Here is a 24,567-nt window from a genome sequence, read left to right on the forward strand (position 1 = left end):
AGGAGTATGGAGAATCACATGGGCCTGAGCGTGGGATGCAGCACGTATCAGTGCACATGCCTGTGTTGGTATGGCTACAGTGACCAGAGACACTAGTATGAGGGCTCACCCAGACCCTGGCAGGCCCCGGAAGGGAGCGACCTGACTCATAGCCCTGCTCTCCAACAGGGCAACCTCCCAGGCTCTCAGGCTCCTCCTGGAACCACCTTAACCCAAGTAGGAGCTGGAGGGCAGCTGAGGGTGGGTCTGGCAAGGGTAGAAGGCTGGGACCTCCAGGAATCCCATGTGGCATCAGGGCAGATGTCATCACATAGGCAGCTTTGTCTGGCTTCTATGGGCCTGGTGCATAGTCTTCATTGGACACACATTTCTCTCTGGATACCAATGTCAGCCCAGCTACCAGGGAAGCTCACAGATGTCAGTCTTATGGTTGCCACCACGGGTGCTGGACAAGTTGGTCTGAGCTGCCCGTAGCTCAGGCTGCCCCACCTATGTGGCAAGCAGCTCCATTCTCTTTTGGGGCCTCCATGTGCCCATGACTGGAGCAGGGCCTGCACCTCCAAGGACTCACCTCATCACCTCCAGCACCCCTAGCCTGAGAAGTAACAGATTAAGAAAAGAGCTCTTTATTCCATGTCGTCCAATATTTTTACACAAGTAAAATAAAATGCATCTCTCTATATTTTGAGATCTGAGCGGGAGGCTGCGTTCTGGAACAAACGCTACCACCACACCCTGTAAACATGATGGGGTGGAGATGGGAGGGGTGGGCAGGAGGTGTCAGTCAGCAAGGGCCTGGCTGACCATCAGGGACTGTTGCCCGACGCTGGCTGGTGGTGTGGAGGGGACATCATATGTACACACACCTGGCCTCTGACAGAGGCTTTGAGATCTTGGTGGTTGGTCAGCAGGGCCTGAGCACCATCCACAGCACCAGCGAGATGCCCAGGGAAGTGAACCTGCAGGAGAGGCTGGGCAGGGCGCTGGAGCCCTCTGCATCGCTGGCTGCTCCACCCCCACTGCCTGCTTGGCCCAGACGGCATTGGCTGCGGGTGCGGTTCTTGCGGGAACAGCCTGGCCTCCTTCGAGGGCCCATGGTGGGGGATCCTGGTGGTTCGGGGCCCTCAGGCAGCAGAGCGCTCAGAGGGGGCTCGGCTGAGCCAGGCAGGGTCCCAAAGGGAGAGTCATTGATGTGCCGTGGGCCAGAGCCGTTGCTGGGTGGGTTGTCGCCAGATGGCACACGTCCCTTAAGTGAGTTGCCTGCTGAAGCTGGGCTCCTGCCTTCCAGCACTGAGGCCTTGTCTGCCGCATCCGGTTGGCAACACTTGGGCAGCCGCAGCACCTCCTCATCGGCAGGCCCGCTGGTCCGGATGGGACGGAAGGGCCCTGCGGCAACTACACAGCCCTCCAGGTCACTGGCAGCCAGGCGCTTGAGGTCATGCCCAGCCAGGCGCAGGGGTAGGCTGCAGGGCACCTCGGATGAGGAGCCACGGAACTGTTGCAGCCAGGCCCAGAGCGGGCGTGCCCGGCAGTCACATACCCAAGGGTTGTCGTTGAGCCGCAGGTACTGCAGAGTGCGCAGGGGTGCCAGGGCCTCTGAGGGCAGTGCTGAGAGGTTGTTGGCAAATAAGTAGAGCGTCATGAGGCGGCCAAGGTCACGAAAGGCGTGTGGGTGCACGTGGGCCACGCGGTTCTGGTGCAGCAGCAAGCGGTCAAGGCTGTGCAAGCCACGGAAGGCGCGCTCAGGCACACTGAGGATGCGGTTGCCATGCAGGAAGAGGTGAGTGAGGTTGCCCAGGTCTCGAAAGGCATCGTCAGGCAGAGCCTGCAGCCCATTGTCCTGCAGGTACAGGTACTGCAGGGCAGTGAGGCCATGGAACAGCCCGGGGCCCAGTTCCTGTAGGCCACAGCGGTCCAGATGCAGTGTGTGTAGGCGGCCCAGGCCACGGAATGTTGCGGGGTCCACAGCATGTAGCTGTGCGTTGTCACTGAGGTCCAGCTGCTCAAGAAGGGCCAAACCAGTGAAGGCAGCAGCATCAATTCGGGCCAGCGCATTTGAGTGCAGCCACAGGATGGTGAGGTTGCGGCAGGCACGGAAGCCCGCAGCCGGCACATGTGCAATGTGGTTGCCATGCAGGAAGACACGCTGGCTGGCGGCTGGGATGTCAACGGGCACGGTCTGAAGGCCCTGCTGCGGGCAGCTTGTTGTCACCTTGGGCTCATTGTAGCATACACAGGCTCCCGGGCATGGTGCTGCCACTCTCCATGCCTGTAGCCACAGCACCCAGGCCAGCAGCTGGCTCCCTGTAAGCAGAGTAGAGGAGAGGTTAATAGGCTCGGGACCTTTGAGGCTGGGATTTTTGCTGGGGTCAGGTGGCCCCTGGGATTAGGCCTGGGGTGACCTGGGGCAGGCCCAGGATGTGCTGCCACCCTGGGAGTACAGGCACTATGATCCCAGCTCCACTTGCCATGTGACAGAAGTTGAAGCCAAACCTGCCACCAGGGGAGTCCATAGGAGATGCTCCACACCAGGAACCCTTGTGGGCAGATGCAAGAACATACAAACACATGCGCTGACATGTCCATGCTGCCCCCAGCACTTGGTTAGCTGGCTCACTGCCCAAGCCTGCTTTTAAGGCCTTCTGGAATGGATACTCACCCATGTAGACACTCTCCCAGGACTCCAATGTACACAGAGTCCCCTGGGCCTGCACACTGTCCCTATTCAATACTGTCCCTGGATTTTCCCCTGACCTTCAGCCTATAGGCCAGGTTGGTCGACCAGCCTGTGACAAATACTCAAATCCTCAAGGACCAGGCTGGTTACACTGATGCAGAGGAGCCTGCTGGGCTTTTGGCAATGCTCATTCTGAATGCCCTCCCAGGCTGCTGGAGGGGAAGTTGGTCAGACCCTGTGTCCTCCCAGGTCCTCTGCTGAGGCCCCAGGACTGCCTAGACATCCATGGGGAGTTGTGCTTTAAAGAGGAAAATGCATGAGTCTGGAGGAGACAAGAGGAGACCTTTTTTCAGGCATGATTAGGAAACATACTGGGGCCCCCAGATCCAGAGTTGCCAACCATCACAGGATCAGGAATCTGGATGCCCGAGAGCAGGGACCAGTAGGGCAGCCAGGTACTGGAAGGGCAAGTCAGCCTTGGGCAGTTTGCCCCTCCAGGCAGGTGCCCTCTCCTCCACATGGCCTCTTTGCAGTTGCCTCAAGTGCTTCCTGATGTGGTACTGAACACCTCCTGAGGCCTCTTCCCCTGCTTCATCTCCCCAGGTCAATTCACTTCTCCCCAGCCAATCAGACCCTCCAGAGTTCAGGGCCCTCAGTCCTCTGCTGTATATATACCCCCAGCTATACTCTTCACTGGGACAGGTGCCTGGTGGGAAGTTGCCATTAGGTCATCGCTCGGGTGGGTCTGCCCCAACCCCACACATGTCCTTCCCCATCTCTCAGGCCAGACACACCTGGACCTGGCTAAAGAGCAGTAACAAGTCAAGAGACCCCTCCTGGAGCACTGTCTCCAGCCCTGGTTTCATCAGCAAGTCCACACACCCCAATACTAATCTCACTACTTATCATTCTACTATTAGGATGCCATCAAATGCCAAAGGTTCTTTCCACTTTCAGGAGCAAGTCTGCTAAAATGTGAATCCCCCTGGGAGAGTTATGGCTTATCAACTAACACTTGAGTTATCAGCTAGCACCTTCGTTGACAGCTAACTCCTGCAATGACAGCTAACACTTTCCTTGGCAGCTAGCTGACAATGAGATTCTGCAGACACGAGGCAGGTTAAGTGCTCGGGCTGGGAGCAAGAAGCGGGGAGAAGGAGAAGACCATGGGCCACCTTTCCCCACCCAGAACCATAAACTTGGGGTTTCCATCCATGCTGGGGCCTCTATCACCTCTCTGCCTGGGCCAATAAAGAGGGAGGCTGGGCCTGGGTACCCCTAAGCCCTGAGCGCCCCTCCCTGGGCTGGCCGTGCATGGGAGGCTATGAGGCACACCTTGGCCTGCTCTATTTAAACTGCTGACATCTCTCCTGCTCTCTCCTTCTGGGGCCTCTTTGGGAGAAAGTTGGGCCTGATTATACCATTTCCTACCAGTATCTCACCTGTGGTCACAGGATGTAACTGCTATGAAAACAGCACTTTTTGTCCCAGAGACCCCAGCAGCAGAGGAGGACCTGGGACTAGGGTAGATCAGGGCCCCCACGTACATACCAGGTCAGGCTCTGGACCTCACCACCACAGGTGGGTCATGTCACGAATCACACTATGTCATGGATCAAGTCACATCACAGTGCTGTCACAGGCCACCAATTGTGAGCAAGCTCATTGCAGCACTGATTGAGACACATCACCACCACAGCCTAAAGCGCTTTCACAGCCCTAAAGCTGTGGCCCACAAGCCTGGTTGGTGATGGGTTTATCTGACCTTACCAGAACCCTCTCGCTCCACCAGCCTCCCCCAACGCGGGCCCACAGGAGGCCATGAGCTTCAGTCTCTAGGAACCTATGCCAAAGGCTATGCCCACTCTAAGAATGCCCCAAGCAAGGCTCCAGGACTGAGGCCCTCCATGGGGCAAGTCGCAGGGCAGCTACATGTCATAGCCCTGCCAGGAAGCATGCTCCATGTGCAAAGACACAGCTCTCTTGCCACCAAGTCAAACTTTTTTTCAGAAACCAACTTCTGAGGGTTGGTCCCTGTGCGTTGTCCCCGCTGTCAATGCAGTGGCTGGTGGTGGGCTCTTTTCCTGCTACAACCACAGTAATTGGCCGCAGCCTGGCCCCCCTTGGGGCCTGGCTGCTGGTCTCCTTGGCAACCCTTTTACTGAGCAAGCAGAGAGGGGATCTTTTTCTATGAGATAATCAAACTCAACTTTGTGTCATGGGTGTGCCTATACACAGCATGGGCACTAGAGACATGAAGACCCCACTATGTGGTGGACGTGCCCTGACCCACCCAATGAACTGGAATGGGTTACTCTCACGACCCTCCCAGGTCCAACCTCCCCAGCCTCACTGGACCCAGTTCTGAGTGGCAATCAGTGTGAGCAGTGTGAGCTTGCCTCCAAGCACATGTGGCAAGAAAACAATCCTTCCTCGGCCAGCCTAGCTTGCACATAGGGGAACCTCTGTGAGGTATATCCACTAAGAATCCTGCAGCCACAGCAGTTCCATGCCAGGCTGCCTGGGCATCGCTCTCCCACCAGTTCTGATGCTGATTCCAGCTGCCATTGGGGGAAGGTCACTCCCCCCCCACCCCCATGTCTGGGGACTGGGGGACAGTCACTGGAATTCAGTCCAGGTCTCTCCCACCAGACAGACTGACAGGGCAGGAATGAGAGCTGATGAGGCCTCAGAGCCAAAGGCCTAGCAGTGGGCTGGGAGGCATCATCTCTGGGGGTAGCTCCACAGGGCACCTGCACTGTTCAATCTGTGCAGCAAAGGACCCAGCTTCCCTTTCAGGGACACTAAGGGTGGGAGGGTGGAGCGAGGAGGAACGGGCAGGAGAAGGGAAGGGAGCCAGGAAGGGTCAGAGGCTTCTGGGGCTCACCCAGCAGCCACCGGAGCTAGCGGGCAGTGTATAGGCAGCTGCTGAGGTCAGAAGCTCCGGAGCGGGAACTGCCTGAGCTGCAGTGCAAGGGGCATCTTTGGAATGTTCTCTGGTCCCTGTGGCTTCCAGGTCCCCCCAGTGTGGGCTGGTGTGTGTGAGGTTGGGGTGCTTGTTCTTAGAGGTCCATTAGGAGAAACCTGGCGAGGTTGTAGAGATAATGCCTTGGAGGCTCCAAGCACCAGTTCAGCGCCCCAGGGCCTCAATGCCTTCCAGCTTCAAGAGGGTGGCAGAGACAGCCACCCCAGGGGGAAATTACAAGCTGGTATGGAAAATATGTCAGAGCTGTTGAGAATCCATTTCCTTTCCAATATCATGAACTTGTTTTACAAATTAGGAAACTAAGGCAGAGGATTTGTTTAGTCCTGGTCTGTTGCTACCTGGAGAAAGGTGGGTGAGCAAAGCAGCCATAGTGCTACTTGGAAGGGGCATGAGGCACGTCCAGCCCAAGTCTGAAGGGAGGCTGCTGTGTGGCCTTGGCAGGAATGGGCCCCAGACTTCATGGGCATGGAAGGGTATGAGCAGGGACTGAGGCCAAGGACTTTCTCTATGCTATCAGGGACTGGGGGCAGGGGGCATCTCCAGGGAGTCTGAGTTGTTGCCCACACCCAACCCCCAGGAGATTGGGGTCAGTAAGCTGTGGAGGGGCCAGTAAGCTGTAGCACAGCCAGGACAGAGGTCAGCTGAGGACCCCCTTGGACACTAAGAACATTCCCGTGGGGAGTCACTTCATAGACCATAGTTACAAAGCAGAACAGGCCAAGCACAGCACAGCACACCCAGGCCAGAAATAACTCCAGGTGGGGGCCAGTGGCATCTACATGCTGCTGAGGGTCAGGGCACCCTCCTTCCACCTCCCCATGGTCCATCTGTCTTCTTCATTCTTCACTTCTCACATTCACCACCCACCTTCCATCCGCCCACAGACCTGCACATGGAGAGCAAGCACACTGGTGCTCCCAGGCCCCTTCCTTGGTTCGAGGTACTGGGGGATGGTGGCAGCAGCTCCTGTGGGGGGCAGCCCACTCTTGAGGGGGTTCTGCATCTTCTGGGGGTGTGGCTCCCAGTCCTGTAGTTGGTCCAGGCCACTGGAGGGCCCATGGCTTATCTTCTTAGAGTAGCAACTATAGTGGTAGGGCAGGTGGATCAATAACCAGCAAAGTCACTGCTGAGGCAGGGAGGGCGCCTAACCCAGGACTGTGGCAGTTCCAGGTCAAGGTGCCTGTGGAAAAAACTGAGGCCCAGAATGGGCAGAGTTGTCTGAGGTCACACCATGACTGGGGTAGAACTGGCAGAACTGGATTCCTGACTGTGCTCAGTGTATAGGTTGCTACAGTCAGTAGGCCAGGGACTGGGCTCCTCTCAGGGGTCACTGACTTACCCATTTTACAGGTGAAGGTGGCTTGGTAGGTGGAGACATGTGCTCATAGCTGCAGGGCTGGTGGCATTCCCAACCCCCTGGTAAGCTGGTTGTTGAAATCCCTGCTGGCCCATTGCCACTTTATCCATCACCCTAACCGCAACTCAAGCTCCAATCTCCAGTCAACACAACACGGGGAGGGTGGCCCTCGGCCCTTTTCAAGTTACGGAAAGTAAAGCTGTCAAGGAGGGGCTTGGTCCACCCAAACAGGAGGTCCTGGATGCTCCACGGGCACATCCCTATAGTAACACCCTGTGGCCAGGACTGTACTCACCTAGCAAACATGCCATGCGGTCTCTGGGCTGGGCACCATGCTGGGTACAGCAGGCATGAGGCCAGGATGCAGATACTGACTAGTGACACTGATTCAGGAGTGGGCTGACTATAGGTGGTCAGTGCCATGAGGGGGATGAAAGGGACCACAGAGCCCTGAACTGACCCCAGATATCAGGGAGATATTAGGGGAGGAGGCCATTACCAGGACGTGGAGATATGCAGACTCTCTCAGGGGCAGGATCCTCAACCCAGTGCCAGTCCTTGGGAAGCCATCCTAGCCCAAGGTTGGGTTCTGGAACCTCACCTTCTTTAGCTCACACTCTCTACCCAATGTCCATTTCCCCTGGTCCTTGACCCAGCATCTGGTGTTAAAGGTCTGTCCAGCTCCAGGACACTGCAGGTATAGGCCACACCCTCAACTCTAGGGACTCAAGCAGCTCCCCTCCTCCACAGGAGGCACCCTCACCCTACTCTATCAGTCCACCAACAAACACCGGTGCCTAATTACTTGGGGAATTGTCTCCTTAACCAGATCATCACAGTCCTGAGGCTGATTCAGTCTGGCAGCCAGCTTGGGCTCAAGTCCCCAGAGCACAATAATGAGGAACTGGTTAGTGGCCTACCTGTTCCTGCCTTGGGTGGGTCAGAAAGGGAGCACTCCAGTGCCGGGGCCTGGGCCCTGGACTGCCACACCTGCTACCACACACATCTGTGCACTCTGACCCCGTGGCCAGCTTCTGACCTGGACTGCAGATTCTTGACCTAACAGTTCTGGGTCCTGCCCTCTCAGAACAACCCCTCTCACCTGCTACCAGGATCCTGCATCTGCCCACTGCACAAAGCTGACTATTCCTGTGAGGCCTGGAATGTCGGTCTTGGACATTGTCGGTCTTGCTAGAGGGTATACTACAGCACTCTGGCTTCTGGCTGCCAGGACATCAGAGCAGGGGAGGGTCTGCTTTATGCAATGGGGGAAGATGGGTGAATATACCCCTACATGTTCTTGAACTCTTGGCACCTGTCAAATGTCACCAACAAGGTGAATGGGCAGGTGGGCAACCTGTGTCCTGGCAGGATTTACTCTGCTATGAAAAGATAAGCTCTGGTCCTGAAGCTCTTGTCCACTCACCTGCCCACAGGGATCATGACCACCTCAAATCAGACCCATCAGGAGGGATCTGCCTGGAGCCTCAGAACTGTGTCTGGAGAGTTGAGCAGACATGTAGCCAGCACCTGCCTAGAAGGCCATTGTGCCCCAAGAGTGCCCCTGGCTAGAGACAAGTGGGAAGGGCTCCACAACTGGGTACTTTCCAGGGGATGAAGGCTCTGAGAGGCAGCAAATGCCCTCCCCAGTCTGAGTCATTCCCAATCTAGTGGCCACTGGTTGAGGCTAAGCACCATGTCCAGGGGGCGGAGTAAAACCCTCAGTCAGAGTAGATGAGCCTAATGCCAAACTATCTGGCATCTAGCAAACTATCATGCTGGCTGCTGCCTGGGTTTCTGAATCATGTGTTATTGGTGTATCTGTGTGTTTACTGTGACTTCTTTCGTGCCACCATAGCAGAATGGAACAGTTCTGACACATGTGGCCCACAGAACTGAAATTATTCAGTATCTAGCCCTTTAGAGGGATAGTTTGCTGATCTGGTTTATGCCAGAGCACAGGGAACACTTGATGTGTATGGGTGTTGCTGACCTCACCCTCACTCCAGGGTGAAGGTCACTAGAACCCCCATCTAACGAAAAGGAAACCAAGGGATCAGAGAACATCACAGTGCTGCCCAGGCCACATGGCTGGGCCAGACCTATTGCCTCTAGTGGATATAGGAGGTGGGAGTTGGGGAGGGGGTAAGAAGAGAACAGAAATGCCATGCAGGTCAAAAGAAAAATAATTATTTTGCTAAAGAGGCTGTCAGGAGGCTTATAATCAAACACATGTAAAAGAGGACAATTTAAACAACAGAACAAAACTGGCTGAAAGGAGCAGAGGGGCAGCAGAGGAGCATTGTCACCATCCACACTGTAGAGGATGTCAGGGCTTCAGGGACACATTTCTAGGAGGCAGTGGTTTAGGGATGACTGGTGGGTTTTCTGGGGCCACAGTTCTTCCATGTCAATCCCACTACCCTGGGATACTGCAGGGCGTGGGTGGCCCCTTCTTGTGTCCTCTTCCAGGGACTCTGTGGCTGGGTCACACCATACTGTGACCCATTTGGGCTGGGAGGTGAGGACACAATAGGCTAATTTTGATGCACTTCCTTGGACATAATTCAGGCCTTAGCTCATGGAATCTTGAGCAAAGAAATACTAACAACAGGAGGACCTGGTCCAGGCAAGGAATGCAGCACCGAACATGGGACTTCCTTGCAAAGAGGTTGTCCTGAACCATCCTGTGGCCCCTCAGCCAGGATCTTGAATAAAAGTGGGCTGCTGTGGAGGTTCACAGTCCAATCAATACACTAGCCACATGCAAAGTGTTTGGGTAATAGGCAGCTAAGAGCTGGCCCAGGGTCCACCTGGAGCTGAACTGAAGCTTACCTAGAACTCAACTAGAGTCTACCTGCAGCTTGGTCAGCCTCACTGGAGGGCAGGAAGCCTCCACAGCAAGAGACCATAGATGTAAAGGCCCAACATCCCTGAACAGAGTGATGTCCTAAGGACATCCCATTCTAGCAGCAGTGCCGAGGCTGGAGAGGAGCTTCCTGGATGAGTATGGCTCCCAGGGAGGCCCTGTCAGGCCTCCACTACCTCTCCAGCCTCAAGCAGTGCCCAGCACCTGCCTAGGAAAGCTGCTGCCTCATCCCCCCAAACCTGCCAGTTGACATGCCCTGCCTTGAACAGAACATCCAAACATATTTAATACTTTCCTAGTTAATGTGACCAGAAAATGAGGCATCGAGAAGAGGTGCGAATGCAGACAAAATGGGGAATGACTCTAGAAGAAGCAGAGAAGCAGTAGGGAATAGGCAACATGCAGGAAAAATCTAATCAGTGTCCTTAGAGGAATAGAAGAGAATTTAATTTAAAAGAACAAAGTGCTATGAACAAGGAACCACAAACACGACAACCAAAAGGACCTGGAAATAAAAAAATAGAACTTCTAAAATGACTAAAAAATATTCAATAGAAATGTTGGGCAAAGTCAAGGTAATCTTCTAGAAAGAAAAATTATGAAGCAGGATGAGATTCAGAAAATAATATAGGTCCAACATCTGTCTTAGGAGAGTTTCAGAAAGAGAAAACAGAAAAAATAGAGAAGAAAAATGTTATCAAAGAAATAATACCAGAAAATTTGCCCCGAGCTGAAGACCCAGCTCTCCAGTAGGCAAATCCTAGCACAACAGCTAATATAATGTGATTCTAGGCCTGTGGAAATCAAGAGAGGTTGTAGCTCCCACAGGAAAACCAGCATGGTATCAGACTTCTCCACAGCACACTGGATACCAAGAGACAACAAAATTACACCAGCTTCAAAATTCAGAGGGGGAGCTATTTTCAACATGGAATTTGGCCAATCTAGCTTGAATGCATTTGCTAACATTTGAGGACTTGAAGAATGATGTTTTCTTCCTCACAGAGTTAGTGGGGATGTGCTTCAGCTTAAATTAGAATATGAACTCAGAAAGAGGAAAACATGGGTCTCAGGCAACATTGGGAAGGGCAACTGTGAAGGGCAACCTGTGATGGCCCAGGTGATGACAGCAAGATAAAGGTGTAGGTTGAGGCTCCCCTGGGTTAAATGAGGGACTAAGTAGAATGCCTGGGTGAAGAAGAGTAAGCACATAAGGGTGGCAGATGGGACAAGAGAAAAAAGACCAACTCAACTGCCAACTCCAGGAAAAACAAAGGCCAAACGTAAGGGAGAATGTGACCACAGTAGTGTTGATGGTGAGGTGAAAAGCATTCATCTGATCTTGGCTGGGAAATGACTGATTAAGAATTTAACTGGGGTCACAAGAACCATGCTGGGGAGTGTACTAGAGAAGAGGGGGCTGGGGTAGGACCCACAGAAATGTGATGGTAACTGCTTGGAAAACAGGAAACAGGGCAATGATGGCTGTATTCAAAGAGGTCTGCAAACTGATTTTCTGGGCCAGTTTTTGACTGTTGGGTGCAGGTTTTAACTTAGAACAAGATATGGTGACCACAATGTTATCTTTGTAAATGTCTGCATATTTGAAAGAGAGGCAAATAAAAGGAATAAAGTGTATCTGCCAGAAGATGGAGATGAGCATGGATTAGAAAACAGGTGTCTTGAGGTACCAGAGAACATGGGACTGGGGCAGCTCTTGCAGCATCATGGCGCTCAGCCTGGCATTTGGCCCAGGGACATGACCTGTATATTGCGCTTCAGCTTCCTGCTCAGCTGAGGATGCCCAAGGTCACCCCAGAGCTCCAGGGACACTCTAGGCTCTTGGTTCCAGAGGCCTCATAATCCAGATACTTGATGGGACAGCGTCCAGCCTGAAAATCTAGCTATGCTCAGGCCTTCCACAGTCTCACCACCACTAGGCAGCACACTCCCTCTGCCCCACCAGCCACTCCTCACCCCTGCATCTTCTTTTCACATACCAGAGCACCCCACCTTCCCCAGACAAAGGACACTCAGGGGTAGGAGGCACAGCAGGTAATCCAGCAGGGGGCCACTTGCATGTCGGTCCTCTATAGCAGGGTCTGTGGCCCCTGAGGAACACTCACACTGACCTTAGCAGAACACAGACAAGCCCCAATCTTGTTTCTGCAACTAAATCCACAGCATGCAGGCAGGGGCAGTGTGAATAAGTAATTGCTCTTTTATTAACGAGTGATAAATTATTCCTATATGATTGTGTGTGATAACTCTTCCTTATTTGAAATCAATTTGGGATGAAAATTGTTGGTGGCTTCTCACCAGCACGGGTGGGAGGACCAGGCGCTGCTGCCTCCTAGAAAAGCAGGTCAGTATATTTTGGCTACTTCCTGAGGCAGATGTGAGGGAAGGGGAGGGGGGATATGCCTGTGCAGAAGGAGCGGTTCAGTGGGGGTTGGGAGGAAGTCACCTGCCCCACGGACAGGTGGGGAATGAGTTAGGTGCCCTTACATGGCTTCTCCCCATCTATTGGGAGCTCAGAAAGAGGCCTGAACCACCCCACTCCACCAGACCAGGGCCCCCTGAGCCCATGAAGCCCTGAGCGGGGAGGCCCCAAAAGCTCCAGGCCAAGTTGGGGACTACTGCAGGTACCTGCAACTATCAGCGTTCAGTGGGCCATTTGCAGGACACATTCCATTAATTTCCAACCCCCTCAGCAACTCTGAGGCCAGGGTAGCTCACTTTATTCTACAGAGGGCATACCCAGAACCCACCTACATGCCAAGTGGGCCACGGATCAAATTTATCAAGTCTTGGAAAAGGCAATTTTCTTTTTCCCTGATGATTTCACAACAACCCCACCTCTAGCCCTGGCCCTCTTTCCCAGCCCAGAATGGGAGCATCTCCAGTGTAGTCCAGACACACGTGGTCACCACCCCCCCACCAAGTGCCTCTGGCAGGCCCCTAACTCCTGTCACCTCAGCCTCCTTATATGTAGATGATTTGTGTGAGGTAGGCACACAATGGTACTCATCAGTCACTGAGGATTGCTACTGAGGGTCTCCCTCACAGTGGTCCTGCAGGAGGCCCCATGAGGCCAAAGGAGGCCCATGTGGATGGGAAGTAGAAGCTTAGATGATAGGATGCCTTCACAGTCACTCCAGGCCCCACAGGGCCAGCCTGCTCAGAGTGCCCTACAGGCAGGCCTCAAACTCTGCCCTTTAGCGCATACTTAAATCCCTGTATACACTGGGCAGGAGGTTGGTTGGTGCCCACCCAGGCTAAGCCCTGCAAGCCAACACCCCCTTCTGCTTCTTTGGAGCTGTCTCTGGCCTCCCATCTGGGCTGCAGCAGGCCTGTGAGGTCAGATAGCCTCTCAGCCCGGCCACCTAGCCTACCCATCTTAGATATCATCTGCGACCTCGATCTCTCAGGTCTGGGCTTGTCATCTATTATGGGGAGATAGGTCTGAGAATCTGAAAAAGCTCGAGGTGGGAGCAGTTTTGAGGACCAGTTCCCAGAGTCCTCTGATGCCTGTCTACTGCCAGGGTGTCCATTTTACCCCACAGCCTCGCCGGTCAGCTTAGCAGACCTCTGCATCACTTGCTTCTGTTGCTGACTCCCCTGGGCTCTGACTTGCACAGAGGCAGGGCCATGGCTGGTAGCAGGCCTATAGAGGGTGCTCCTTAAGTGTTTGCCATGTGAATGCAAGAAATGCCCAACTGCTGAGGGTGTTTGTGGACCTGCGTAGTTGCAGAGACAGTAAGACTGTCCAAGCCTGGGAGAGCCCACTGATGCCCCCCAAATGGTGTGGCACGAGCACCCAGATGCCAAGGGTAGGGTTTTCCAAGTGGCACCATGAGTGACTTCTTTTCTATTACAGGCCAAATGTTTGTGTCTCCCCCAAACTTATATGATGGCGCCCTAAGCCCCAATGTGATGGCATGGGCGGCCTTGGAGGTGGGGCCTTGGGAGGCACTGGTGCCCTTAAAAGAAGAGACATGGGAGAACTTGTTTTTGCTCTCCCCATGTGAGGACACCAGAAATCAACCACATTGGTACCCTCCTCTCAGACTTCTAGCCTCCAGAACTGTGAGAAATATATTTCTATTGAAGTCATCCAGTTTGTGATATTGTTCGGCATTCTAAGCTAATACAACTTCTTCATTAAAATTGGTCTTTTTACAACGTACAGAAACTGGTTTTATAGTTTGTTCTTTTTGGTCTTGAGTGCCAACACTGCACCAGGCTGTCCGGTCCCAGGGAGGAAAGGTGAGGCAGTGTTTGAGCAGAGGAAGCCCCTTCCAAGAGCTGGATGTTGTGGGTTCCCTGACACTATGCTGGCCCCACAGGGTGGCTAAGAGAAGGCTGGAGCTTTGGGTGCTATCTCTGCCTCTCTGGGGCCTCATGTGGGTCTCCCAACCTCTTGGAACCTGTGTACCTGTGTCCTGGAAAATGGGACAAGATCCCCCTCACAGGAGTAGAGGGGCCAAATGCTCACAAAAGGCCACTGCACAGTGGGCCCCCAGGAAATGTGCTCTTCCTGTGGGAGCACTCCAGAAGTTCCTCATGTCACCCCCAGCAGGGACCGCCACCCCCATTTCCACAGGTCAAGTTATAGCTAGGAAGGGTGTGCTGGTTCCTGAGCTGCCTAATGCCAGATTTTGGTCCTGGCACTCACACTGGACCCTGTGGCTCCTGGAAGCCTTTGCTCAGGGAGTACCCCTGCTCTGGAATGTCTTCTCCATTCCACGGCACATCCCCTTGGAAAGAATCCCCCAGTGCTCTACCCCTGCCACTCCTTGGAGGCCGGACACCTCCCTCCCATATCAGTGTCTTGCCTGAGGTGTTCATTTTCAGACCCACACAGTCCTGGATTCGGCCGGAGTGGGCTGCGGAAGCAGGTCAATAGTCAGAGCCAGTGAAAGCTAAGTGGGGTTCACGTCCCTGGGTTTCCATCATGGGGCACTTGATCTAATGGGTCCTACGTGAATGACAGGCAGGGAGGGTCTTGACTCCACCCAAGTCACGGGCACTGCACACTTGGAGTTGGTGTCCTGCCATTTGGCAAGAAGTGAGCACTGCGGCCCAATGTGAAGACAGCAGCCCCCTCCCTACCCTCTCACAAACTCCCACCATTCCTTAGGAACAGCCTGCCCCCTAATGCCCCTTGTTGCTGAGGCATCTCAGGAAGCCTCATGCTCCATGACCTGGGGGTGGGGGAACAGGCAGGAAGGACTCCCTCACCTCACTGCCTGCTGTCCTCAGGCCACACTGGGGCCCATGGAGGCTCTGGCAGCAGGTCCACTAGGACATTTGTCTGTTTATGCCATGATGGCGCCTCTCAGTGATAACCAGGAGGAATGTAGATGGAATATTTTTATAGGAAGAATCTTTCTTTTGCCAGTTTTCAAACAGGTAGACAGACACTTGTCACACCTGTCCCATGTCAGCCTCTGCCTGACAAATGGGGCTAAGACAGGGAGATGAAAGACACCATAGTTGGTGTGCAGGGGCCACATGGATGGGAGGACAGAGTATCGGGTTGGCCTCCTGATGGGGCTAGGTGGGGCGACATGTCATTATCCACCTCCGCAGCAGCCACCTCGGTCTTCCAGCTGGGTTCCCTAAGCCCCTCCGCCACAAATTTCTTACCTTGCTCCCAACTCCCTCCTCCCCCTGCCCAAGTCCTGCAGCCCCAGCACAAGCAGTGGGCTGTCTCAAAATCTTCTTGGCTCCCACCCCTTGGCCAGCAGCTCCAGTGGTTCTTTAAGACCTGGGACCAGTGGGGGGGCCCAAGCCTCAGGGTCATCACCACACTATTGACACCCACAATAGCCAGTCTCTCCCTGGGACCTCATGAATTTTAGAGTGTCTCCTCAGAAGGGGCTTTGGAGAAGAAATATGTCACAAGAATCTAGGGATTCTTGCTGCCCAGCATGCCCAGCATGCCCAGCATGGAGGTAGCTCAAAAATAATGCTAGAAAGTCATTGGCAAGAGAATGCAGAAGCAAGTGACCCTCAGGAACCTGTCCAGACCCCCAAATCCCCGCCTGAATGTGCATCCTGGTGAGGGATGGGAGAGTCCTCTTCAGGGCCCTGGGTGGGGGGGTCACTCTTCAGATTGTACTTAAGAACCACATGCCCCTCTTGGCACTCCATCAGTCCCTATCATGTGGGAAAGCCACCCTCAAGTTGGGGGATGAGGTGGCTCGGGGCTGGAGGAAAAGGGATGCTCAGATGGCCCTGGGGTCTTGGCAGCTTCCCTCAAGAAAATCTAATAGCCTGGTCCCCACCAAGCTCACCAGCCACAGATTTACATGGTGTTGTGCTTCAGGAGGCCTGGGAGCCCAGGAACAAGAGCTGGGTAGGGGTGTAACAGGGTAGCTTTCTGTCTCTGAGGATGATGGGAGGCTGAATGGAGAGTTGGATGTGTTCCAGGAGAGCAGGGAGGCCTCAACCAGGTCAATGAGGAGTGAACAATAGAGAGCATGGAGGGTGGGGAGGTGGGAAATTGGGCCAGGTTCTGAGAAGGGTGGGGGAGGTGGGGCACTGGACCCACTCCCAGTTCCTTGTCAGGGTGCAGTGTGGAGGCAGGTGGAGGCCAAGGGAGCTGTGTGAGATTTCGTATATCCTTGGTCCCCACAGTCCTCCTGAAACCACTTTGACGTGGTGTCCAGTGCATCCTGGTGGCTTGCCAAGATGGGTCATCCTTTGGAATTTTGCTTTTTAGTCACATCTTTAGGGATGAGAAGAGCTTTGGGAGTAGACATTGCCTCCAGAGGGCAGGTGGCCCACAACTCCTGCTGCCTGGACCTCACCCTTACCGGAGGACCAGCAGAAACTCAGGCTGCCCCTCCCATTGCACCCTGAAGCTGGCACAAAATGAACTGACACAGAAGCTTCCCTGGAGCTAAGGGAGAGGGACTGAGAATTTCATTTAGGTAAGCCCGACTTCTTGGAACCTGCTTAACACCCACCTGGCTGGGACCACCCACTTTCCCACAGCCTCAGGCTCTTCAATGAGAAGTGGAGACCCCCTGGGGACCCCAACTTGCCCTTCAACTCCTCTGCTGCTGGGTCTGCCTGGAGTCTGAGCACCGCCCACCCCCGTCCCACCATTCCAACCAGAGTTTCCCACAGCAAGCACTAAAACAAATATCACCGTTCCTCATGGCTGAAGGACTGATGGGGAGGGGCAAGCCCAGGCTGGGCTCCGCTCTTTGCCCCCATGGTTCAGCAGAGGGTCTTGCTCCGGGGAGCACAGTTGGGCCCACGTGCCTTCCCTACCTGCCAGCCTAAGTTCTCTCACAGACCCCTCGGGGCAGGATAACTGGGAAGGACTTGGGTATCTGAGGAGGTGAGGGCCTCACTGCTCACTGAGGGCCCAGAAGCCCCATTACTAGCCTGTATTTTCACAGCAAGCCCAATGCAGGGAGGGGCGGGGAGGGCTCCACCTGTATGGGAGGGGCCCCAGGTGCTGAGACAGTGACAGCTTTGTGGGTCCAACTAACTGCGACCCCGCCCCCTTCACAAAACCCCATGTGACAGGGAGGCTTAGAAGGTAGTGGATCACCCAGGGACACACTGGGTTCTGGGCTAAAGCCCACAGGATCGCAGTTCCAGGTATTACCTGCCAAATCCTCACCTGAGAACACTCTTCCAGATGGGTGCCTTTGCTCATTTGAATCCCAGAGGCGGGCAGCCCTCTTGTGGCACCTCGGGCTCATGGCTAACAGCTAGCTCCAAGGGCCAGTGCCACCATGTCCTGCTCTTTTGGGAGCTAACTCAGGACACTTGCCATGAGGCCGCCCCTAATACCCTGGGCCAGGCCTGGGCTGGACTCAGGAATGTGGAAATAGGGAGGTAGACACAGGTGTTTATGCCCAGTGCTGGGATAAAAGAGCCAGGGCCTTCCCCAGAGAAAGTGGAAGGGAAGGTTTCTAAAAGAGAAAAACAAAGGGGCTCAAGTCATATCTGGGGGTAGATATGGGAGATTTTAGGCAGGAGGGACCTAGACATCTCAGAACATGTATGCAGGTGAGCAGGAGTGGTGGGGATAAGGGTTGGGGTCTGGCTGGGAGAGATAGGGTCTGTCAGCCCTCAGTGAGACACAAAAGGGAGTGGACAGAGAACAGAGAAAGACATGGACTTGCCCCTGGGGATGGGAGGAGGACGAAGGTCAGGACCCTGAGCCTTGGGCTCTGACACTGGGCATAGAAGGACAGGTAGCATGGGGTCATCATGACAGGACAGGCTGAGTCTGGGGACCTGAGCTGCCCAGTGGAGCAGATTTGCACATGGAGGGGAAGGAGATGTGAAGCTGTTAGTGGGGGGCAGCCTAGAGACCTGAGACCCCAGCTCTTCCACACTGACAGGCACACAGCAAGGGTGTAGTAAACGCCAGCTGACCAACAGCCAACGTTCAGTGCAGTTCAGTGACATGTCATGCTGAGGGCTCAGAGTGGTCCTATTGGGGGTTGCAACTTAGTGTGGGGGCTGCACATTCCTAGAGGGCCTTGAGCCCTCCCTACCATCCATGCATACTCACTGCCCTTTGCTCTTGCGTATGCACCAGCCAGGAGCAGCTACAGGATGCCTGAGGCAGCCACCCCTGTCCCCTGCCGGTGCCAAACACAGCCTGCACCCAGAGCCCAGCAGCCTCCACACAGGATTTGGAGCATTTTCCCACCTGTAAGGGCACTGAGGTGGGACCACCACTTCTGCCCACAGCTGTAGATTAGACAAGGCCTGTGGTTACCAGGAAAGGACAGTGCTGCCCAAGGTCGCACAGTGGCTGATCCAATGGCTGCCCAGACTTGGGTTGGGGGTGGGGAGGAGGGAGTTCTGGCAGGTCCCTGAGCCGGCCCCATCTGGGCCCTGGCAGGAGGTGAATAAAGGCAAGATCTTAACAAGGTCACACGGCTGGGACAGATTGAGGACATGGCACTGGGCCCAGGCAGCAAGGGACAATCCAAGAGGGCTCCAGGGAGAAGGCGAAGGTCCTGGAGCCCCACCTTGGCCTGAGCCCCTCAGCACTCCACACCCTTCCTCGATGGGCTCCTCACCAGCTTCAGCCTCAGCCTGACATTTCCCGTGACATTTGCTGCAAAGAAATAGAGTCATAAACCCAAAGGTTAAATTTGCACATTGCTTCACACTGCCAGAAGTGTGGCCCTTCCACCCACCAGGTATCATGTGTGCAGGGTATGTGTGGGATGGTTAGCCCATGCCTGCGGGTCCTTGCTGGGGGCCTGAAGGTCCCCCTTCCAGGCTCTCCAACGTACCAAAACCATAGATTTCCAACACTGGTTCCTGGGTGGACCAGGACCTAAAGTGTGTTGCATCATAATAACAGGGGGCTATCAGAGAGGCCCTGCCCATATTGCTTACAGACCCAAGGCCCCCAAACCCCCTGTCGTAAGAGCTCCATCAGCACCATTTAACCCAGCTTGTCCCAAATGTGACCAAAAAACTCTTGTTCAATCTACTACCACTCCATGGAGTTTCAGTCCCACGGAGCCCCTCTTTCTGGGGCTCCCTGTCTCACCATCAGTCCAGTTCCATGAGCCAGGGCCCAAACAGGGCTCAGCACCTGCCCACCTGAGCTAACCAGGGTCCCTGGTCTCTGCCAGAGCAACACCTCCCAACCTCCCCATGGCCTACAGCTTCGCCTTTTCACTTCACATCCTTGGTCTGGCTGCATTGTCCTGGGGTAGAGGTTGGGGGGCATGGCTGCAGGATGGTGCTGCCATTGCCCCATCCTCCATCAAGACCAGCAGGCAAGGTCTTGAGGTCCGAGTGGAGATAAGGCTGCCGGCACTGGGAGGGCCAGGGCAGAGGTTACATGAAGGAGTGGAAGAGCTGGGGGTGAGGGGAGGAGAACACCAACTGCGTAGCAATTCTCAGCCTTGATCCTGATCAGTGCCTGGAAGCAGACTGCAGTCACCGCCAGCAAGAAACTCCTCTCCAGGCCCCAGAGAGAAGAGACCCTCAGAACTCTACCATAAAAGATTGGGAGGGGTTGGGACCGGGCCCCACCTCTGAGTCACGGGTACCATGTAACCGTGCTCCCAGACCTGCTGGGCCTCTGCTGAGGACACAGAAGGCATGTGCTGAGCACATCCTGCTGTCCAGCCCCATAATCCAAGGGCCCTGTGAAAGATCGGGGGGCAGGTGTGGAAGGTAAATGATGGCACATTCTCCAAAAGGGGTTCTACGCACAAAATCATGCACAAGAATTGTTCCAGACAAAAGAAAGAAGAGTATCACAAAGCACCCTGTATGGTGGGACCTGCCCCATTCCAGTGACTGCAGGTGATGCTGTGGTACAGATGGTGTGCCTACCCTCTGGCCTACTTGCGTCTGTGGCCCCATGACTGCCTGTCCTCCAAAGCACCAAGTCCTATAAACCAAGGAAAGCAATGGCCACATCCTTTTATCTGCTTCGCTCAGAGAAGGGTCTGACAGGCTAGGGAGAAATGAATGAATGAATGAATGAATGAGTGAGTCAGTGCGTGAGCAAATGTGTCTGGACTGAGTTGCTGGGATCAGTCAGACCACAGGATGAAGGCCATACAGGTGCAGAGGCTGCATGTGTGGGTGGGGGTGGGTGCTGCTGCAAAACCACAAGGGCAGATGAGCAGCTGGCTGCTCTGGAGTCCCACCAGACCCTGGGTGGCCAGGGGCCCATGCAGCCCTGCCTGAGAGTCAGACATCAGGACCCACCAGGTTGGCAATAGGGCAGCACAAGAGCCAGGCACAGCCAAGAGCCAGGAACCCTCAGGAATCCCAAGGCAGGGCCAGCTTAGGAGTGGACAATAACTCACACTCATTCCCTGACACACTCGCTCATTTATTCATCATAGAACTCTTTCTTCATGCTCAGTTCATCTGACCCTTTCTCTTGGTGCACATACTGCGACACTGTGGAGACCTTTAGGCCTCTTACCCTGGGCAGCAAGAAAGGCAGCACTGGGGGTGGGTTCCCTCTGCTTCCACCAACTGGGACCCTCCCGGTGCTGTGGCAGCTGCTGAAAGGATCCACGAACAAAGCCATGAATTCAAGGCCAAGGCAAGGAGGGAGGGAGGGAGGCCAATGTCAGGGAGACACTGGGTGAGACAGGACAGGGAAGATCTTCTGGCCCAAGGCTGGGTTGAGACAATGTGGAGGAAGCTCTACATCACATTTCTGGCCTCTTAAAGTCTCTCACTAGCAAAGAACAATAGCAAACAATCCTCAGCACTGCAGCCTTCAGCCTCCCAGGACTTTGTCTCCCACTTTCCAGAGTCCCAGCCCAACATGTCTTCTGCAGACCCCCCAACAAGCCCTCTTGCTAGTTGAGACCCACTAGACCAGGTTCTCCTCCCTCAGCCCTCTCCCTACCTCCCTACCAGCATAGAAGAGGACCATCCTAACTGAAGGGCTCTTTGTACACTGAAAGTAAATCCTCACATGGGGAATCCGGGGCTCAGGTTTCTGCAGGCTCCTTGCTGGTGATGGGCAGAGCGGGATGCTCCCCAGTTTGGAAAACACAGTGGTGGCCACCTCCATACTCCCACAGTGCCTTTTCTCCCTCCTGGCCCATCTTGGTCTGTTCCACTCCAACTCCTCTGTGGCCTCCACAGGCCTTTATTTCTTTGTTTGCAGGGAGTAGGAGGAAGGGGTCTGGGTGCTAATGTAAAGGGTCTGAGAAGATTTCTCTGCAGTGGGAAATGCTGACGGGGAAGGGACATGGTATTTGGGAGTTTTGAAGGCAGAAACACTGGGCTCAGAATTCCATGGGCTTCGGCCCTGAAGTGCTCCCAACTATCCTTCAGGGTGGTCTGAAAACTGCCCCTTGTAGGCATGGAGTTGTGACTGTCCCTCCCAAGGTCACTCTGCTAGCGATAGATTGACCAAGACCTAGATCCAGGTCACTGTTCTCTGGCCATCCCACACCCAGAAGCCAGAGTCTGTGAATGGCCCTCTGCCAGGTAGAGTGGGGTGCTGAGCACCGCTGGCACAGCCTCTTGAATGGCAGCTCTCTTTATCCCGAATGGAATGGGAGGGCGGATGACACCTGCTTTACCGATGGAAAGACTGAGGTTTAAAACAGAATGCTCAGTCCCACTGTTCATCCTGTCAAGGGACCTACCTCTGGCCTGCCCTGTTTCACCCCTGAACACTATAGGGACACTTGTCTCCATAGGCACTGATGGTGGCAGGAGTTCAGGCAGTGTGGCCTGACTTCTTTGAGTTTCATTTTGGGGGTTTCCTCACCACAGGAAGAGTGGGTACCAACAGTCTTACCTCAGTACCCCACACAGTCCCTGAGGCAGGTGACATACCAAGGTACCCCTCCTCAAAGAAGAATGCCACCATGGAGAAGCTAAAATACCTGCAACCTGATCCTGAGGTCACTCTGGATCAGCCTTGTGGGGGGCACACTCTTGCCCTGGGTTGGGCCGAGCAGCAGCTGACAAGTATGCCATGAGGCTCACCTGTTTGTCACGGTATTGACCTTAAGGTTTAAAATGGGCCTTCCCTACCTGAGTGGGTTCCAGACCCCACTGGCCACTATTACACCAGCATAGGAGAGGCGAGGAGTGGCTCACACTCTGGCCTGGGGGCACTGAACTAAGCCCCCCCAAACACATTCCAAGGGCCTCTGCTAGATTCCTGCAGAACCTGGACACAGTCCCCCTGGGCACATAAGGGCTCCCATAGCCAGAAACAAAGAGACTCATGCAAATGTGCCCACAGGCACACAGGGACACGCAAAAAGAAGCAACGTGCACACACACGTGCACACACACACACAGAGGCTCCAGGGGATGTGAAGGGGAGACTCACAGGACACAGGGCAGGCAGATGGAGGTGGGGCCAGGCTCTTGGAGCAGGGTTTCTCACCCTTATATCTGTGAGCTCTGGCTGCCCAGAACCTCCCCCTCAACACATGTGCATGTAGGAGCAGGGAGTGATTTCCACTGAGGGGCCCCAACATGTGCCAGTGTGGAGACCACAGCAGGCATGCTATGTGCATGCATGTGACCGTGGGCGTACAGGCGGGGGCAAGGACACAGATGTGCACCCAAAGTGTGTGTGTGTGCACGTGCACACTAGGGCAGCCTGGTATGCAAGTGCACATGCAGTGTGCAGCCCTGTAGACACAGCCACGTGCAAGGAAACGTGTGTGCAGCCTGCGGCACGGTGGACATCAACAGGACAGCCTGGGTGGGCATCCGGGGAGAACCCTCCAGGCAGGGCATGCCCAAATTGCCCCTAGGAGTTCACCTCCCACCCCCAGTCTCAGGACCGCACACCAGCCCATGGGGGCTGCCAAGGAGGGAGTACTGTGAATCCCACCACCTCCCTCTGCCTCTCAGTTGAGCCCAGCAAGATGGGGGATGCTTGGATGCCTTCCCCCAAGTCCGCCTAAGGGAGGGGGAGCGCTGGGTCAGCCCCGCCCCCACACCCTCTACTGCCACTAACGTCCCCATTCATCCTGCAGCAGACTGACCTGAGTCGGAGAGACAAGGGTGGAGGTAGCCAGATACCCCCACCCTTGCCTTGTACCCACATTTCACAATGAAGCTGGGGCTCTCGGACGCTGGACCACACCCAACCGTCACGAAGCCCCTACCCTGACCAAGATCTCCAGACCCGGGTCGTCCGGCCCTGCCGCCCCCAGCCTCGCCGAAGCAGCCAACTTTCCCGCGAAGCCCCAACTTTTCCTCACGCCGCGGGCTCCGCCCTCCCGGGGCTGGAGCGCCCGCGGTCCCAGCTAGGCGCGGCACTGCGGGGGCCCTCGCGGCCGCCCCGTGACCCTTCGGCCCGCCCGGGCCCGGCCCTGCGGCTCTGCGTGCGGCCGGCCCCACCGACTCCCCCCGCCGGCCCGGCTCCGGCGCGGCGCGGCGCGGCACTAACCTCCGGAGAACGCCCTCTTCATCTTAGGGGTCGGGCGGGGCGCGTCGGAGACCGAAAGTCGCTTCGGGGCCGGCGCCCGTCTCCCGCGGCCGGGTCCGCATCCAGGCGCCCGGCTCGGGCCCGGCCCCGGCCCGGCCGTGGCACGAGGCTGGGCGCGCTCCTCTGCCCCGGGCCGGCTGGGCCGCGGGCGTGGAGGGCGGCGGCGCGGACTGGCCGGGAGCTTGCGGCGGGCCGGGAGCGGATGAATGTTTTATGGGATCATGTGGTTTGACGCGCGAGGCATCCGCCCGGTCCCCCCACTGGCCGGGGCGGGGCGGGGCGGGATCTGGCGGCGGGCGGGGCGCTCACCTGGCTCGGGCCGGGGCGGGGCGCGGGGAGTGCGGGGGGCCGCGGGGAGTGGGCGTTGCGGGGCTGGGGGCGCGCAGGCCGGGTCGCCGGCTGCGTTCCGCCCGCCGGGTGTATTGGCTCCGCGCGGCCCCAGACAAAGACGGTGAATTTCTGAAGAGGCGGCGGCCCCTGCAGGCAACGGCGAGGATGGCGGCCCGGCCCGGAGCGGGTTGGGGACGCCAGCCTGAGGGTGTGGCTGCCGGGGCTGAAGAGGGTGTGGCCGTTCCGGAGGCGGCCGGTCCCCGGAAAGAGAGAGGTGCTGAGGACCCGGGTTGGGGTGGTGTCTCCTCTGCCTGGCTCCCTCCCTTCCTAGCCATACTAAATCCTGAAACTATGCTGAAGCAAGATTGCTCCATTTTTCAGGCAGAAAACAGGGTCAGAACTC

General features: G+C 55.7%; 1 protein-coding gene across 2 annotated transcripts; it reads right to left on the minus strand.

Annotated features, from left to right (window-relative positions):
* Window positions 1-461: 461 nt before the first annotated feature.
* On the minus strand, window positions 462-23,872 carry RTN4R (reticulon 4 receptor). Of its 2 annotated transcripts, none has more exons than XM_037496482.1 (2): window positions 23,796-23,872; window positions 462-2,304 (listed from the first exon to the last, which is right to left on the minus strand). In XM_037496482.1, exons 1-2 carry the CDS (start codon window positions 23,815-23,817, stop codon window positions 905-907), a joined length of 1,422 nt encoding a protein of 473 aa, XP_037352379.1. In that variant the 5' UTR covers window positions 23,818-23,872; the 3' UTR covers window positions 462-904. The 2 variants fall into 2 exon arrangements, with proteins under 2 accessions (XP_037352379.1, XP_037352378.1); XM_037496481.2 differs by lacking the exon at window positions 23,796-23,872 and adding an exon at window positions 18,904-23,519.
* Between the last annotated feature and the right edge of the window lie 695 nt (window positions 23,873-24,567).

The sequence above is a fragment of the Talpa occidentalis genome, unplaced genomic scaffold, assembly GCF_014898055.3.
Source record: "Talpa occidentalis isolate TD23 unplaced genomic scaffold, MPIMG_talOcc4v2.1 talOcc4.8, whole genome shotgun sequence".
NCBI classification, from domain to species: Eukaryota; Metazoa; Chordata; class Mammalia; order Eulipotyphla; family Talpidae; genus Talpa; species Talpa occidentalis.